We start from the raw sequence: 14,393 nt of genomic DNA, 5'->3' as shown, positions 1-14,393 counted from the left end.
TTGGAATAAAAGGAAGTTCAGGATGTTTAGCAACTTGGAGTGTTGTTGCTTTTTTAAAAAATGATTTTAAAAGTAAAACTGATTTTTATTTGAGAAGTGTCAAGTTTTTTTGGGGAAATATTTTAGCAGCATCTGTACTCATACTATTTACCCTGTTTCCCCGAAAATAAGACCTAACTGGACAGTCAGCTCTAATGCATCTTTTGGAGCAAAACTTAATATAAGACCTGGTCTTGTTTTACTGTAAGACCGGGTATAATATAATATAATATAATATAATATAATATAATATAATATATAATATAATGTAATACTGGATCTTATATTAATTTTTGCTCCAAAAGATGTATTAGAGCTGATTGTCCAGCTAGGTCTTATTTTCAGGGAAACACAGTAGTATAACTCTTTGAGGGAGAATTTAAGTTGAATGTGATGAAAATATCTCAGATGAAAATAGGTATTTTGAATTTGTTATTTAATTTGATCTGCAAATGTTCTAATTTTCTTCAGCACTTTAACAAAATTTCAAGCTTTAGCAATGGAGAAATATCTAATTAACCTCATTTCATTTAGGCATATCCAGTTTCGGGCTCACAATTTCTGGTGACCCGGTGTTTTATGGATTTCGGTGCCATTACACTGACTGTCTTCATGGAAAGACATCTAAAGAATTATACTTACAAGAAGCGGAGTACAGTGTTAGGAATAGAGACAGTGGAAATGTAATGACTGTGTGCGATGTCAGCCGGGTAGTGGATGGGGGGAGGGGGGTTGTCACTGTGTGAGAGATATAAATAATAAATATCTAACTATTACTATTACATTTTGTGCACCTGAAACTAATAAAAAAAAAGTAAAAAAAAAAAGAATATATATGACTTCTGGTAACTAGTGGACATATATTTGAGCACTGTCCTCTAAGAGACCTTGAGGTAGCTCACAGTAGCTTGCGTGGTAGATGTCAGGAAGGGTAAGAGGGGATCTTGGCTGTTAAGAACTTAGTCTAAAGACACCCAGTTAACTGAAAATCTCAAGACTGCATGTGACAAGTGCCATAAATGAGGTGTAAACTGAGCACTGTCAGAACTGTGAGGAGGGAGAGGCCATCTTTGTTGGGGGGATCAGGCATGGCTTCCTGGAGGAGAGATTCCCTCTTGAAATAGATCTTGAATGATGGAGTAGAGGCACGCAAATGCAGAATTTGTTTGAGGCTATAATGGGGTATTAATGGAAACTAAATTTGGCTAGGCCCAGACTGATATGCCTTTCCTGGCTTGATTAGAAGGACTTTATTCTGTATGTGAGGAAGAGCCCCTGCAGACTTAGTAGGGAATGGGACAATGAACACACTGGTTTAGGAAGATTGATATGATAGCAGCATGAAGATTGAATTCAATTTACCAAGAGGTTATAACAGCAAGTAGGGCTCCACGGGAACAAACATCCTGGGAATGAACAAAGAAATGTGGAAAATAGCTTGACGAGTGTTGTGCCAGGAGCAAGGTGGGTGGCAGGACACAGATGGATGTGCTCTTGTGGGCAACATGGAGGGAGGCTGGATGGTAGGTGCCTGGCTGAGCTCGTGTTCAGCCAGTGGGGGAGCAGGGACAGCAGCAGTGCCCCCTCATGCAGACCCCGCTGACTGTCCCACCCTTTGGCCCATGCCAGCGGTGGATCATGCTCACCCCCTTTCTGACTCATTCCTGTTGGGCACAGCCCCAGACCCACCCCAGTGGACTCCGTATGAGCCTGTGGCCTCAGGCACCTCCGTCATTTCCCATCTTCCCCTGTGCTCTAACCTCCCGTCCTCCACAGTTGTTCTTCCCAATATTTACTTCCATCTTCATGTTCCTTCCACAGCAGACTATCTCCTGGATTTTGTACTTTTAAACACGATCCAGTGGCATGAACAGCCCTCCTTTCTGTTCCTCCCTCCCAGCCCCTTGGCTCCTTCCTCACCCTTCCTGTGACAAGAAAAGATTGAGGCCAGTTCTCTTCAAGGTTCAGGGCCCCAGTGGGCTGCTTTCAGCGCGGGATTTGTTTGAAGCCATAGAGACTATAGGGTGATTCAGGAGTGATTTGTGTTCTGAGTATCTTTCCTGTGGAAACAAAGGCCAGATCCTTGGCCTCAAGCTGCAGGTTCATTCAGACTTTTCCTTCAACTATTCGAGACACCCCCTCCCTCTCCCCTACCTCCCACAGGGACACTCATTCTCTCTTGCTCACTCACTCACCTGTTTTAGCAACTACTGTAGCCATTCCTTCAGATCCCCAGTTCTTAGACATTATTTTCATGTGGCTTGATTTTTTTTTTTTTTTTTTTACTTTTCATTCACTCTCAAGCCCCCTGCAATGTGCTAACTGCCTCCCCTTGACCAAACCTAATGCCTTTTGTTCCATAGTTGTCTACCTGACCTCCATGGAGCATTTGATGTAAGTATTCTCTCTTTCCTTGGCTTCTGGGACACTGCTTTCTCTTCTTTCTCTGGCTGCTTCCTCAGCCCCAGTTTCTGGTTAATTCTTTGGAAAGTGCTGCTGGCTTTCTCGTCTCTTTCTCTCAGCTTCCTGAGCCTTAGTGCATTTGCACGTGCCCATTAGACAAGCACCAGCTGCAATTGTGCACGCACCTGAGACTGAACGTGCCCACGACTAGCTCATCCTGGCTGCTCCTGCCCGCCCCAGTTCAGACCCTCCTCTGCTGAGCTCAGGGCATCCCCATCCACTCCTGTCCCTAACTCAGAATCTTAACTTTGCCTCTTCCCCCTTCAAAGTTTTGTGGCATCTCCAGAGCAGTAAAGTCTCCTGTATGATCTAGTCTAGATTTCCCCCAATCTGGGGGTGAAATGCCACAACGGTGCTTCTACCTGGCTTCTCCCCGCTCTTCTCCTTTCCCCAGTAACCCTAGGTCACCTGTCCACAACTCCCATCTAATGCATCATTCCCTGCTGACTACCATCATGGCTCCTTGTTAGCCTGGCACTCAAGGCTGTCCATGTTCAGCCTCATCTTCTACCCGTCACCCTATCCTGAAGCCTCCTCTTTACTGATAGAGGTTTCTGGAATGTGCTATGAGAGCTGTGCCATTATGCTGCTCCCTAGCTAATATTGCTGCTCTACTGGAAGCACTCTTCACCCAATTCTGCCCCTAGTGAGCCCCTAAATGTGTTTTAAGGCCTAGCTCTGGTTCTGTTTTCTTATATACAGTCCTCACCACCTCCCAGCTCAGGTCACAGCTGACCAGCCCTCCTCTGGGCTTGCTCAGTGATCACCTCTGAGCTCACACTTAGCTTGTGGGGTGGTGATGGTTGGTTTATAGGTCTGCAGCCTGGCCTGCTCCCCATGTTCTTCTCAAGCATGCCTCACCTTTATGCCGTAGCAGAAATGGAAGATGACCTAATTAATTCACAATCACAGGAGGAGACATAAACAAGAGAACCTCCAGGCTCCTTCAAGTTCCCAGAAGCCAAAGGACAAGAGAATTTTGAGAATGAGGCTATTAACCCTTTTGTGTGGCAATGAAGTCAAGAAAGGTAGGAACAAGTCCTACCTGGGGTCTTGGTCATTTCCCAAGGAGCGTGTGACAGTCAATTTTAAGTGTCAACTTGGTTGGGCTGTGGTGTCCAGTTGTTTAGTCAAACACTAGTCTAGATATGTGAGCTATTTTGTAAATGTGATTGACATTTAAATCAGTAGGCTTTGAATAAAGCAGATTACTCTTTATAGTCTGGGTGGGCCTTATGCAATCAGCTGAAGGCTTGAGGTTGCCTGAAGAAGCAATTCTGTCTCAAGATGGCAACACGGAAACCTGTCCTGAGTTTGCATCCTATTGGCCCACCCTGAAGATTGCGGGCTCAAGGCTGCATTATCAACTCTTCCCTGAGTGTCCAGCCTGCTGGCTTTCACTAGATTTCACACTTAGCAGCCTCCACAACTGGTGAGCAAACTGCTTAAAATAACTCTCTCTCCATATCTATTATCTATATCCATCTATCTGTCTGTCTGTCTGTCTATCTGTCTATCATTGATCTATCATCTATCTAGATTTAAATAATAGAGATATGGATATATCTTTTTCCTTCTGTTTTTCTGGAGAACCCTGGATAGTACAGGGTGTCTCTACGCCAATATAACTGAGACCTCTCCCAGGAGCCTAAGAAATGAAGCATGGTGTGTGTATGGCAGAAAAGTGGGTGGGTAGAGGGTCACGGTGGTGAGACATGGGCAAAAAATATGAGTCCAGAATTTCTGTGCTTTTTAGAAAATAGTATAAGCAGTAAATTTCCAAGGTGAAAAAACTCAGCTTTGCATTAGGTCAAGGATAGCTGTAAAACTTATTTCCAGAGGAACTGAGATTTATTAAGTAAAAGGCCCAGATGTTCTTGGTCAGGCTTTTAATTTTCTGGGAATTTAATAGTTTGATTCTTCTGTTTATGATATAGTCGTTATGACTAACCAGATAATGGAGAGACAGATGCTTTTTGGACTCCTGAAGACTGGTCACTATTGGCCGAAGCCCTTTTTACTGGGAATTCAGGTAATGCAGGAGCTTGCCTTTCGGTTTTTCCATTGGGCACTAGATTTCTTTATGTGGCACAGGCATTTTTGGTTGTTATAATAGGCTATATGGTGGCTTTGGAATGTGTTGACTTGGCTAGGTGGAACTACATTTCTCAGAATCTTTGCTCCTTTACGTTTCTGGTTAGAAAGGACCACAGAGTCCAGTGGGTGATTTGGAGGGCACAGTAATGAGACTGCCCCTTTGTAGCACACCTGAGTTGTTGCTCATCTGCTGACTAGACTCCATGCTGTGGGGCTGCAGCTGGGCCTATGGCTGGTACGGCTTTCCCGAATCTTCTGTCAGCTCCCTTTCCTGGGCCAGATGTGTGTGTAACTCTGGGACATGGGCCTGTGGAATGTCCTTGAGCAAAGTTCCTGCCTCGTCTGTTTGGAGAATTTCTCACCCATTAAAACTAAGCTCAGCCACTGCCTCCTTCAGGAGTTTTCTTGGTAAGCTGATTTCAATATTTTTATTTTATAACTAAATGTTTCTCCATCTATTTTACTAGACTATGAACTCTAGGGCAGATATTTCATCTGGGTCACTTTTGTTCTCTAGTGTAATACACAGCCTTGGGCAAGGTAGATTTGATGAATTTTTCAATTAAACTTTACTATTTCCATAGTTTATCAAAGCCCACAGGACTAAACTAGCTTAAAAAAAAAAAAAGCTAGTTCTACACAAAGTACATTAGGTAGAGTGCTTAAGTCCTTCAGAGAAATTTGCAGCTTCTAATTTTGTTACTAAGGTCACAGCCAACAAGAATGTTAAGTTCATCTCCCTCTTAATATATATATGACATCAACCTGGGAAAAGTGGTTTTCCTTTTGGTGTTCAGTGCTCAGGAGTCACAGAGTCACATGCCTTTAGGGGGTCAGCTCGGTTCTTGGGCTCAGGGCAAAGGCTGAGCAGTAACAGTGGCAAATACAAGAGGCCCCATCTCAAGGCTACAGACTGTGGTGCACAAACACATGCGCCAAGAGCTGGGGGGTTGGGGGGCACCGAGCATAGCTGGGCCTGGCCTGGGTGCCAAATGTGATGTGGCCTCAGCCGCTGTCCTAATGGGCTCCCGGTGGGTTGCTCCTGAGTCATAATGGCTGCATTTACAAATTGCTCAAGGAGGGTGTGCATTCCAGATTTACTTGTCCTTTTGGTGTCATTCCAGTGTTCTCTCAGTACAGTTTCTTGAGACAGAAAAATGACCTACAAATCAATAGCTTTTACTCCTTTTTCCCCCCATGACTGAAAGTCATGTTTTACTGAAGGTCAAGGGATATTTAGGTGACTGTAGTTAGTCTTGCAAGAGTGATCATTTCTTTGCGTGCCCTGGAGTGGAAATCTTCCTTAAATACATGAATGTAATTTGATTTTGAAGAAAGTCTGCTGTAATAAAAACACACACTGAACTTTATACAGATACTAAGTCACTTATTTGGGTGAACATTTATCTGTATAAACAGCTTTTGATTTGCAACAATAGTTCCAAGGCCTTGCCATAGAGACATAGGATTTATCTTTTATTTTTAAGCACAAAGTTTTAATGACTTCGGTCCACTGACTTCAAAATAATGCAAGTCCTGAAGGTTAAAAGGAAGCTCTTTAAAATGTCTACTCTTCTCCTCAAATTCTATCCCCCACGCAGATAAAATAGTTTCTCTTCTTCAGTGCTACCTCCTACTCCATTTTCTTCCTCTCCTATTCCCTTTTCCCTTCCTTAACATATCCTGCCCCATCTCCATTACTATCCAGGAATTTAAGCAACTTCATAGGCAGACTTCGAGCTCATCTTTCATAGCTTTCTGTGTCTTACTCTCCTTAACATCACATTCAAAACTCTACTCTCTACATTGACACAACACTAATCTGTGGTCCGGCTGCACAATCTTGAAAGTCTCTCAGGCTTCACCAGGTCAAGTCTCAGCTCACACACCCACACCTGAGCTGCAATAGCCTCCTGCCTGTCCAGGTCTCTGCAGAGGGAGAGTCCGGGCCTCAGGACCTCACACTGCGTTTGTGCCTAATACAGTCTCCTCAACGAATACGTAGGCATCGTTTGTTTGTTACAACTTTTATATCCTCTGCTATCTAATTGGTCTTCAATTTTTCTTGTGAATGATCATTTTCTGAAATAGTTTAACTTGCTATATGAATACTCCGTAAAGGTAATAATGTTACATAAAACCTCATTGCTTTCTGAAATAAGAAAGAATTAAACGTCTGAAATTAATTGCTAAAATATTACTTTATTGTAAAAAAAAAAAAATCCTGAGTAACAATAGGTCATTTGGAATCTCATGGAGACACACATTTTAATTTCTTTGAACCAGATAAGAAAAATCACAATATGCTTTACTTTAGTGTAAAAATCAGTTTATTATACAACAATCATACAGAATGCTTTTTATCTATCTACAAAGAAAAATGGCTTCTCCTGCCTCCCTGGCCACCCCAATCATGATACTATGTTCTTAAGGTACAAGTACTTTCAAAGGAAAACCAAAAAAGTGATATCCTTATTTTCCAAATAAGGAAGCCCCCAGAAACATCATAAAATGATAGGGAACTATTAGAAAGAACCAGAATGGTCTCTACACACAAAGTGCTGTTCTACCCATCACAGTATATGTCACTTTGCTTAAAAATAAAAATAAATACCTTCTTGATGGTGGTGGGGAGCATTTCACCCCCCAAATGCCTAAATAGTTCAATATATAATTTTGAAGGGTTGAAAATTTCTCTCTGTTTAATTCCATTAAGTAAAAATTCTATTTTGTTAGTTTAAAAAACTGGGGGAATTATTAACAGATAGTCTTATGGTTTCATTTAAATGTTTTCATTCTTATGAATAAGAAGACTTTTGGGAAAAACTTTTTCCATTTTTCGTTATAGATTATATAATTTTTTATTATTTTACAGTTTTGTTTTAGGAAAATCACATAAGTAGACAGTTTGTTTTTCAAAGTTGTAACACTTAATGACAGGTTAAAATATTTACCTGATTCATTTTTTGTGGCTAAGATTTCTTAGCTCTGTGTCTTTTTACCAGCCCTTGAATGGTTTAAGGCGATTAGTGTTTTATTAAGCTTCTCTAGAATTAAAGACCAACTGGAAATCATCCTCAAACCTTTAAATTGAGCTTGAAAGTGTAAACTACCCAAGTTTTCGCCTTTGATGTGGGAGGTTTCAAGCTGCTCTGTAAGTAGAACTCCTCAGCCTTGGCATTCTGCTGAACGACGGCTTCCCGCCTTGCTCTGTGACAGCAAGCCCATGAAAGCGCCCAGGATGGAGGGTATGGTGCCGACTGGTGAGACTCAGGGACTCACTGACAGTTACGAATAAGCTGAATACAATGAATGACTAGTGATGTGTCTTCTGAGTCTCATTTTTACCTGGATTTTAGCCCATGTTTGGGACTTAAAACTGAACTACAGTCTAGTTGCTCCAAGGGCTCTCTCCTCACTCCAAGGTGTGTTTGTCACAGGGGAGCAGTAACGGTCGTGCTTGAAGCTAGCCCTTGTTTTATGATGAGTTTCTAGGGGAGAACAATACTTACAGCAATACAGTTATACAGTTATAATGTGATGAAAGTGGGGATTAAGCACCCTGGCACAAGTCAGTTTTAGAAAACTATCTAGAAAAATAAATCCAAGAATAAGTGGGCATCAGACAGAGATGTCTGTCCAACAGAACTGGATCAACTCCTGCAGAAGGGAAGTTACAGGGCACAACACTTTCATCATGAAGACTAGTTTAGGATCAGTCACCGTTCAAAAAGTGGGCCAGAGTCCTGAGTGGGTAGTTTACATGAAAGAGAAGTTAGAAAAGTCAGGACATTGTCAGTGTACATGTCAGTACAAAAGTCAGTGTGGTGGTTTTTCTTTAAATAGAAAAAATAATTTGAAAACTAGAGCTCAGGGGGCAGAAAAGGCACTCCCAGGCATACTGGGACGTGCTGGGGTGGTGGTGACAATGCCTTTCTGGCACTTAAGCATTCGGTATCAACATTATGACCTAAAAACTTATTTAAAAAAGAAGGGGTAGGGTATAAATGCTTTTAGAGGGTACAAGTCATCAAATCTTCAGAAGGTATTCTGTTTCCATTTTTGGTACAGTATAATAGTAAGTAACAGTCCCACCCTTAGGGAGAAAGGAAATACTCATTAATGCCTTCCTCTGCTTTTGTGCTTGATTCTCAGTAGATACAGGTTGTGTTACCAGAGCAGCGAAAGGATGAGCTGAGTTTGCCCAATCGGCACTTTTTAGTGCACCTCATGACCAGCTCACAGCTTAGCGTTGAAATCTTTCCACAGTCCTCTAATTTTTCCTTCCAATTTTCAAAAACTTAACCCGCAAAGAGTGATAGCAGGGATTTGGGAACAATATTCACACACAGGCTCACAAGAACTAGTTGACAAATTCAATGTCTATCTGCCCCGATTGCTCTGTTAATTCTGATTTGTAAGTATCCCAGTGGCGTATTATTCTAAGGAAAATGGCAGAGGGGGCGTGAGTCCTTGTTCAGAAAGAAATGAGCAGCCAGGTTGAGATTTTGCTTTTTAATACTGAGTATTGTGTCTGTCTATTATCTTAACTGGGGCAACTGAACACAAGAGGTAGATGTGAATAATTAAAGAAACCAAATTAAAACTGAGGAACAACTCCTATTCAAGACCCCTGAGCTATGAGGGTTTGGCAGAAGATTTTTTTTTCTTAGAAAAACTAATCTTCAAAATAAAAAAATACAAATTTCATTACCATATCACTAAGTTGAGAATTAGGAGTGGCTATTGGAATTTGACAGATTCTAAGAGACAGAAAAGTTTTGCTACATTTACCATTTATGATGCCATTCTAATATTTTCTGGGGTTGATTCCTACCATGTTTCCCCCCAAATAAGACTGGGTCTTATATTAATTTTTGCTCTGAAAGATGCATTAGGGCTTATGTTCAGGGGATGTCATCCTTAAAAATCATGCTAGGTCTTATTTTCAGGGAAACACGGTAAAGGAACAAAGGGACTAATTACTTTATACACTGACAATTATTGCTTAATATAGATTAGAACATACCCTGTATTTAGAAGATAATTAACATTGTTTTAAACATTTTAATGTGAACAAAACTCTTAACTTTTAATTTGAAGACTTGCTGTGAAAAACAATGCTTCATGTTTCCTGGCTTTGATGTATATAAGGCATTGTAAAGACAGTTTTTGGTGAGTGGTTAAGTTTGGGGGGAGGGAAGAGGAGGGGGGATGGAGAGAGAAATTGTACCAGTTCTGAGGTCTACAGAGTTCAGCCTCACCTCAATGCTAACAGAAGCATTCAGTTAACAGTTAACCTAACAGCAAGATATTAATACATTCTGGGTACAAATGATTTATAAACTCAAAAGAAATTAGTTTATGCTAAAACATATGTAAACTCGATGTTTACTGTGCTTTCTTGCTTATTACTACTCCGTTAGTTGCAGTGATGTAGGCTTTGGAAAAACCATTCTTAACTTGTTTCCCTGCTGGTGACTCTTCCATCTCTTTCTTCATTGGCTTTTTTCGATATGTCTGTTGGATGTGTATAGTTTGAAGAGAAAAAGAAAGAAAAAAGGATTCTTTAATAAGACCTTGTCTTTAACATGGCATATAGTATAAAACAGTGCATGATTTTCTTGGGTACTGAACTTTCTAATAAAAATTCTTGTTTTTAATATGACAACTTTTAAGCTTCTGGTTAAAAAAATAAATAGGGTAAAAACAGGACATGTGAATGAATTTCAATGAAAGATTGTTTCTTTCACCTTATCTATAATAGGATAGTATTTATATGTTATATATTATGGAATAGCATTCAATTTATTCTGCATTAGTTGCTTACTTAGAAAGGATTTTTTTGAGCTTTTTTTCAATTGAGGTATAATTGACATACTTTAGTTTCATGCATACAACATAATGATTTGATGTTTGCACATACTGCGAAATGATCACCACAGTAAGTTAACATCCATCACCACATTAGACATTTTTCTTGTGATGAAAACTTTTAAGATCTACTCTCTTAGCATCTTTCAAATGTGCAGTACAGTATTAATAACTATAGATACCTCTCATTACCATGCTATACATTACATCCCCATGACTTATTTAAGGATAATTTTTAAAACAATTCCAGTAAAAACAGTGCTGTTATTTTAAAAGTACTAGTACCTGGGACTTGGGCTTGATATGAGTTTTGGCATATCTTTGCTATTCTGACAAAATACCTGATCTCATCTCATTTTTACCTTTTTAAAAAATTTTTTTTAAAGCAGTGGTGTTAAGGGTTAAGACTAACAGAATATATTCACCTTTAAAGGACTAGATTCAGTTGACCCAACATGTAGGGTTAAAGCTGTGAGTGCCACGTGCCGACCCCTGCTGGGCTATCTGCTTCTCTTCAAGTGCCAACAGTAAATGACTCCCTTAGCTTTCTTTTAACATTCAGCTTTTATTCCTTTTTGTGGCTTTGTTTGGTTCTATCAATGGTTATTTCTTTAGAAATTCTCAAAGGAAATGTTTATCTCTTATAAAAGACAAAGCCTAGCCAGTCCAATTTCAGAAACACAAGAGCTGAAAAGCTGTCAAAAGTTCAGTTCCCACAGTTGTACTCTGTATAAAACCACTATGGGTTGACTTTCAGCAAATGCAAACTAAAAAATCAGAAGGCACTTGTTGTTTGTCTGAAGAAGAAAATGCAGTTGAATACAATTTCAAAAGTATTGTTTTGAATAGAAATGTACGTTCCCATTTTTTTCATGAAGCTTTCTATGTCTCCAGCCCACAAAGGAGACCAATTTCAAGTCTACATCTACCCGAGGCCTGTGCTGTTACAGCTTTCATCAGTTCTTGTGTAACAGTTGCTCTGAAATTGTATTTTGAAACTCTCTCCCATATAAATTGTTAATTAAAAAGAAAATGATGGGAGGCTGGGTGGCTCAGTGGTTGGAGTGCGGTGCTCACAACACCGAGGACACATGGACGAGTGAGGAGCAATGGCCTGAGCTTGGAGCTGGGCCACCAGTGGGCAGCCAGTTGGCTCTGGTTGGAGCACGTTGCTTATAACACCAAGGTCGCCAGTTCGAGGCCCATATGGGCCCATGAGCTGCACCCTCCATAACTAGATTGAAAACAATGATTTGTCTTGGAGCTGAGCTGTGCCCCCCCACAACTAGATTTAAAAACAAGGACTTGACATCCTGGAGAAACACACTCCCCAATATCCCCCCCCCAAAACAACAACAACAACAAAAAAAACACTTAAGAAAAAGTCAATGGGAACTTTCCACGCTGCTTTGCCTTAAAATAATTTTTTTTTTCCACATTATCAGTGAGTCTACAACATCACAGTAGCTGATGTGGAAATAATTTTTTAATCTTAAATTCATTTAGCCCATGTTTTTCTCCATTCATATAAATTTCCTGGGTCTGCTTACTATACAGTGTTTAACTTTCGGAATTCAGACCTTGGTAGCATGGTACAAATATATGATACCAGTGCATAATATTTCCGATAAAACTTAATATGCAGGCATTGAGAAATGTTGAACAGAATGGCCACCAGACTGTTACCAGTGGTTATCCTCTGAGGAGGAGGACCTCCTTCGGGAGAGGAGTTGGAAATGCAAGTTCCACTTTTTACTTTGTGCACCTCTATCACTGGAATTTACCAACAAGCCTGTGCTATGTAATATTTAATCGGTAAAATTAAACACATATATAATGCAAAAGTGCAGTCTACTAGGCTTTACTGCTGACGACTGACATTTAACTTACCTGGAAATAAAAATTTAAGAAGAGGATGACGAGTGTAAGCATGTAAGAAGACTGGAAGATGAGGCACCCAAAGGGGAAGCCACACGGTTTCACGACGGCGCTCATGGTATGCGTGATGGTGAGGACGAACTGCACCTGGGGGGGCGGCGGGAAGGGTGTCACTGAGCGGGACGCGGCCGGGCACACAAAGCCACTGCCAAGTTTTATGCTTTAGAAACCAACTACTCCTACTCCCTAAATTTTGCAGGAATAAAACAAATAAGAAAACACCAAAGCAGCGCACTATCCCATCCAGAAATTTTATTTAAAATTATATGAGTAAGTAGTTATAATTGCTCGTTAATTTTCTCATGGAAAAGTAGTTGAAATGACAGATAAAAATGATTTAACATCAACATTAATTTTAAAAGTATTCGTCTACATTTCAAAACAAGGAATAAGCTAACTGCACAGAGGACATTTTAACACATGAGGTTTCATTTAGGGGTAAAAATAGGCATCCTCATCACACATGGAAAAGCCTCTGGCCTCTGAGAGGGCTGAGACTGCTTTCCCCGCCCACGAGAACATTTATGAGCTTCCCAGGGAGAAGAGCTGAAAGGAGGGAGAACATACCAGTTGAGCCTGTGTGAGATATTTCTTCCACCAAAGGTACTTGTGCATTGATGGAAACACAGACAGTCCATAGTAGGAGTACATAAGAATGTGGATAAAACTGTTCAGAGTGGGTCCAAAGAAACCTGTGAAAGTACCATGTAAAAATTAATGCTCTTCTAGAAAGTAAGACTGTTCATTCTTTGTCCAGTGAGGTCCTTCCTGTGTGTCATGAGGACGATAACAAATATGGCACTAACAATCACACGGATGCACTCACCCCAGTTACTGGGCCATCGCTCCAGGATTCAGCAAATGTTGCCTAGACAGAAGCACTAACCTGGGACAGTGTTTCAGTCAGTGCCAAGCACACAGGTAACTCCTGATGTGCAAAGCTTTTACTGTTCCTTTAACTCATTACTATCAGCTAATTGGGGAGAAAAAGAAATGTTAGCTTAAAGCCGATGGCAGAATTTCTTTGAGAGGTGTCTTTGCTTTAGCTAAACCTTTGGTGAGCCATTTTGATTATATAAAGAGAGCCTTCAGTGCATAACTGAGGAGCGTGCTCAAGAGTCAAGGAAAATAAGCTGCTCTTCATAATTATGTAAATAAAATCTATCTACAAGAAACCTAGGAGCCAGGATGCTGGGGAGGGTGAGAGAATATGGGGGGCTGGGAGGAGAGAAGGGCTGGCAGGATGAGAAAGGGCTGGGACTGAGGAGACTGGCCAGAGAGACCTTCCCAGTAGCTGGCCATCTCATGGACTGAGGACAAGGGACATCTGAAACCTAGTTGTAGGGTATTTGCTGTGCTGAGCTGTGCTGGGGCATTCCTCCCACCCGTCTTCATGAAATCTCCCCATAACTCAGCGTGGGTGAGTGGTGTTTCAGGACCCCAGGGAAAAAAGATGAAATTCTATGTTGGGTCAACTAAGGGTTGGAAAGACAGAGCTGCAAGAGGTAAGATGTCAGAGACAGATTATTTGTTGGAAACAGGGAACTCCCTGTTGAGGATTAAATCACTAAACATGGCAAGTGCCCGTCAGCATTCACTTTGTGTTGGGTACTGTTGCCTGTTAGCTTGGGATGCAGATGGCTGGCCTAGGAGCAATCAGTCCTTGAAGAGACTGCAGCTAGAGGAGCCCTATTAGCTATGGACCCCGGATACGTTACTTTGACTTCGGAAATTTTGATTTTCTCACCTGGAAAATGGGTATAATAATAATTACCTCTTAAGGCTGTGGTAGGATAGGGATAACATAATACTATATAAACTAAATTAAACATTTGCTGGCTAATTAATCAATTTAAATTCTCTAGCCTGGTTTTCCAATCCTAGATTAGAGATCTGGATAGATAAATGAAAACCAATGAATAGGAAACAAAGGAATAACGCCATGCATCTAGTGAGTCCTTAACAAACACTGGCTGAAATAA

At 40.8% G+C, this 14,393-nt stretch overlaps 1 protein-coding gene across 1 annotated transcript in view; it reads right to left on the bottom strand.

Annotated features, from left to right (window-relative positions):
* Positions 1-9,099: 9,099 nt before the first annotated feature.
* ELOVL2 (ELOVL fatty acid elongase 2) overlaps positions 9,100-14,393 on the bottom strand; it is an 85,280-nt gene continuing 79,986 nt past the window's right edge. The window contains exons 6-8 of the mRNA XM_019752346.2: positions 12,979-13,103; positions 12,364-12,498; positions 9,100-10,119 (exon numbers count right to left, since the gene is read on the bottom strand). Coding sequence (XP_019607905.1) covers positions 9,991-10,119; positions 12,364-12,498; positions 12,979-13,103 — 389 coding nt within the window. The 3' untranslated portion in view covers positions 9,100-9,990. The remainder of the gene's footprint in view (positions 10,120-12,363; positions 12,499-12,978; positions 13,104-14,393) is intronic.

Source organism: Rhinolophus sinicus, linkage group LG06 (genome assembly GCF_036562045.2).
Source record: "Rhinolophus sinicus isolate RSC01 linkage group LG06, ASM3656204v1, whole genome shotgun sequence".
NCBI lineage: Eukaryota > Metazoa > Chordata > Mammalia > Chiroptera > Rhinolophidae > Rhinolophus > Rhinolophus sinicus.
The sequence above is the reverse complement of the archived record's forward strand: the minus strand, read 5'-3'. Positions and strand labels throughout refer to the sequence as shown.